At 42.3% G+C, this 4367-nt stretch overlaps 1 protein-coding gene across 1 annotated transcript; it reads right to left on the reverse strand.

Annotated features, from left to right (window-relative positions):
- Positions 1–415: 415 nt before the first annotated feature.
- Positions 416–1500, reverse strand: LOC112505194 (protein DOG1-like 4). Its single transcript, XM_025109132.1, has one exon. It carries the CDS (start codon positions 1192–1194, stop codon positions 472–474), a length of 723 nt encoding a protein of 240 aa, XP_024964900.1. The 5' UTR covers positions 1195–1500; the 3' UTR covers positions 416–471.
- Positions 1501–4367: the final 2867 nt, after the last annotated feature.

Here is a 4367-nt window from a genome sequence, read left to right on the forward strand (position 1 = left end):
GTTCCCTTGTCGAAGCTCTCCGAACCTGAAGTAGAAGAAGGAAGCAACCGGAGAGAGCTTCGTTTAAGGACAGGAACAAGGTTAGACAGAGGAGAGAGTTAGAGTGACTCGTTATAAAAACAGGTGCTATTGTACTCGCACCTCCCACTTTGTCACGTATACTACGAAGGCAGCAGACCTTATAGCTATGACTGCGGATTCAAGTTTCCGCTACAAAGCAAAGAGGTTTGGAAGCTTTCATTTGTCTGAGATGTGCCGGTGGATAGGGCCTTATCTATGTGATTCGCTGCGTTTGCTTACGTCTATCGGTGGATTCTATTGCCTGTCAGTTAGCGTAACTTTTACGGTAGTACAAAACGCTACACGTTATTTCTTTCTAGAACATAGCCGTCGTAGTGATACTTGGATAAATCAGAAAGAGAAATGGTTACAAAACCAATTTATTAAGATGAGTGGTTATCCTGAAAAAAATTAATTCAGAAAAAATGTTAAAAGATTTTCTTGAAAATCCATTTTTGTCTGCTCATCTCTCTCCATTCCAAGCCTCCTGGACTGAAGCCAAAACTGCGACGTTCCGGCCAAAAACTTCACCTTCTGTGCCGGACTCAGTATCTCCAACACTTCTCCGGCGGTATGTTGCCGGAGATAATCAGCATCTTTCATCACAGCCACCATCGCCGCCTTCAACTGCTCCACTGCTTTTTCCATCTCAGACACCTCACCGTCGACCAAACTCGCTTCCCGTTTCACCAACCCACAGAACGGCGGTGCCGCCACACTCTCCTGTACATTCGCCATAGCTCGCATAATCTGTCTCTCCATCCGCCGTGTCTCCTCTCTCACGACCGCAATCCTTCGCTTTTGTTCTTCGTTCAAATCAACACCCACCGTCTCCTTCACTAACTGAAACGCCATCGACGGTTTAAACCCAGTTGCCCATAAAAGTGTGCGCTCATAAGAACTGAACCAAGGTGGAGAAAACATGATGAACACATCGGATTCAGCTGCTTTGCTTTTCTCCTGGTAGTACTCCTGGTAATGGCCCAACACCTGTTCGACCAAATACTTCAGTGAATCTTCTTCTGTATCATTTTGATGGGTTAGCAGTTTGTCAAGATAAATCTTGTGTTGAGCTTCCCAACTCACAAAAAATTCAGAAAATGATCTCCCAATTGGCTGACCCTCGTTAGCCATTGTTAATCCAATTAGGATCAAACCCAAGAGGTAAGGATGTTCTTAAATACAGAAGCATTTGGATTAATTTTTTTGACAGGTGTTCGTGGGTCAGTTTAACCATCCATTCTTAGCAGCTAAGAATGATCTGTGTGTTTGGCGGTTGAGAGATTTGGAGGGTTTTTTTATTTTCCGATATGACGGAAAAGAAGATTCATGGAAGTAAACAATGGCGGTTTGAAAATGCCAAGCGATAGGAAAGATGACGACTCTTTACAAATGTACTTTTTTTAGTCAATACTCATAGTAGTCAACGTCCATATTATAATATGTATAGAGTAATGTTTTCTTTTTACGAGGAGATATTGGTTTTCTTCCGCCAAAGACGGTGATTTGTCTTGATCCGGTGGAGAACCCGGTTCACTCGATCCTAATAAAAATAGGGATTCTTTGCTAAAACGGGTCTCAGGGCTATGGCCGAAGATTCCCGGTAGAATCAAATTAAATAATGTTATTTATGGGGTTTGACTGTGGATTGATAGAAGTTTAACCGGAGACGTGATGTTAATCCCCGTATCTGCCGAAGACCGGGGCCGGGAGATGTTACTACAAACCAGGGCCGGGGCAGGGGATTACAAAACCCGCCCCATCCCCGTCCTGTTGCCATGCCTACTCCTACATCGAAGGATCAATATCTATTAATTTCTTATTGGTCGGGGTTTTCACCGAGTGTGATCGACTCATTGTTTGTCGGTAGGTTAATTTTTAAATCAATAACTTAAGTAAAATTTTATAATGATAGTTTTTATAGGAGGATCTCCGATGCAAGTTATTATGTGTAGATTTTTAGAGGAACCATCGTTATAAGAACCTTATTTCGTTTGAGCTGTATAAAAACCTTTATTTTACTTTAAATTTGGTGTAAAGCGATTTTTCTGTTAGTTTTTTATATATTTTATTGACTTTAAAACACCATGGGTTCATATGGCTGTGTTTGGTACATGGGACGGGACAGGGCAGGACGGAGCAAAACTCACTGTCCCATGTTTGGTGTAGCATGGGACAGAACAAGAACTCATTGTCTCACGTTTGGCGCGACAAGGGACAGGGACAAGAACTGGGACAAGATGGAACAACATGGAACAAAAGAGGTTTTTTCTTGTTCCACCAAAATAGGTGGAACAAGATAGGATAAGAATGTAACAGAAACTAAGATACTACTAATCTACCCTAGTTAGATATATAACCTTAATATTGTATTTGTTTTTATGGTCATCACCGCTAATTTTGGCCGCCGCCGCCACTACCGGCGGTCACCGACGGCCACCTCCACCTCCTATTCCACTACAACAACATCCTCCACCGCCTTCACAACCACCGTCCACCAAGTCCCTTGCCACCTCTACCATAGTCGACCACCGACCACTAGGGGTGTTCGCGGTCCGGTTTGGGCGGTTTAACCCCACAAAACACAAACCACACCATAATGGCGGTTTATAAAATTTTCAAACCGAGCGGTTTGACATCAAGTCCCCAGACCGGTCAAACCAGACCACGAAAAGGCGGTCTGGTCTGACCAGTTTAGGCGGTTTGTGCCTTTAATGGACTTTAAATATTAAACTTAAAAAACATATATAATTTAATTTTAACGAAACAAAATATCTAAACAAATAATTGAAATAATTAAGCAGCTCTTGAGTACAAAGTCGAAGCAATCCAAAGTACAAACAAATAAATATATAACATATTGGAAAACATATAAATTAACAAAGTTACAACTCTACTGTGAATATTGAGTAACAAAATCCACGACTTCACAACCTTCAATGGTTCAATTCTTGAGTCTTGAGTTCTTGACCAAACAAAATAGAAGCCAAATCTAAGTTGGTTGAATCACTTGGTTGATGTCTTGATGATGTACGCCGAAATCAAACCATGGATTAGAAAGATCAATAGACTGATGGAGTTCTTGAGAGATTTCAAAATTTGGAGACCGCCAATATCAAATGTGTCGATATGTTCAATGGTTTAATGGTTTTAGTGTTCGATTTTGATTATGTTAGATATTAGACTTAGGGATATATTTAGGTCATAGCCAATAAGTTAAAAAAGTTGGGTTTGCTAATATTAAAATAGATAAATAAATAAATAAATATATATATATATATATATATATATATATATATACACGTATTTGGCAGTCGGTTTGGTCCAAACCGCCCAAAAAATGTTCCAAACCGCAGACCGGACCGGACCGCCCGGTTTTGCTATTTTCCAAACCAGGCCGAACCGCCAGACCGCTCAAACCGCTAAAAACGGTCCGGTTTGACTTGGTTCGGCCAGTTTGAACGGTCCAACGGTTTTTTTGAACACCCCTACCGACCACCACCGTCCACTGCCACCACCATATCGCCGTTCGCCACCTTCAACTTCTCCTCTACTGCAACAACCTCCTCTACGTCCTTCACGACCACCATCGGCCACCACCATTCATTGCCACCTCACCTCCACCATAACCACCACCACCACTATCTTCACTACATCAACCACAACTACCTCCTCCACCATTGTCAACCGCCACCACCACCACAATCTACCATCTTCATGTCATCTATAATCACCGTCGTCCACCAAGCATCGCTGCCTCTACCTCCATAACCACTGTCGGCCACCGACCACCATCGCACGTTGCCATACTACCGTCAGCCACCGACCACCACCGCCCGTTGCCACTACTATCGTCGGCCACCACCACCTCTACCATGACCAAAACCACCTCCTCCACCACCACTACTACACTACTAGAAAACTGGGCATTTCCGGCGGAATTTCCGGCGGACAAATTCCGCCGGAAATTTTCCGGCGGATTTCCGGCGGAACTTTAAAAAGTCAAATTTTGTTGACTTCCGCCGGATAACCGCCGGAAATCCGCCGGAAAATTTAAACCGGTTAGATTTCCGGCGGATTTCCGGTGGATTTCCGGCGGATTTATTAATTAAGGGTTAATTAATCTTTAAAAACTAATTAATATATGAAAAAAAGAAGAAAAAGATTTTACCGGCGGATTACCGGCGGATTCATCCGCCGGAAACGTTTCAAAATTCAAAAAAAATAAATCCGCCGGAAATCCGCCGGAAATAGTTTTAGAAAAATAATTTCAAAAAAATTAAAAAAAGAACCTTTTAGAAAAATAA

This window comes from Cynara cardunculus, unplaced genomic scaffold (assembly GCF_001531365.2).
Source record: "Cynara cardunculus var. scolymus isolate 2C unplaced genomic scaffold, CcrdV1 Un_Scaffold_8933, whole genome shotgun sequence".
Lineage (NCBI taxonomy): Eukaryota > Viridiplantae > Streptophyta > Magnoliopsida > Asterales > Asteraceae > Cynara > Cynara cardunculus.

Excerpts from the sequence above, each read along its gene's own strand:
- LOC112505194 (XM_025109132.1), bottom strand. The coding sequence starts at position 1,194 with ATGGCTAACGAGGGTCAGCCAATTGGGAGATCATTTTCTGAATTTTTT.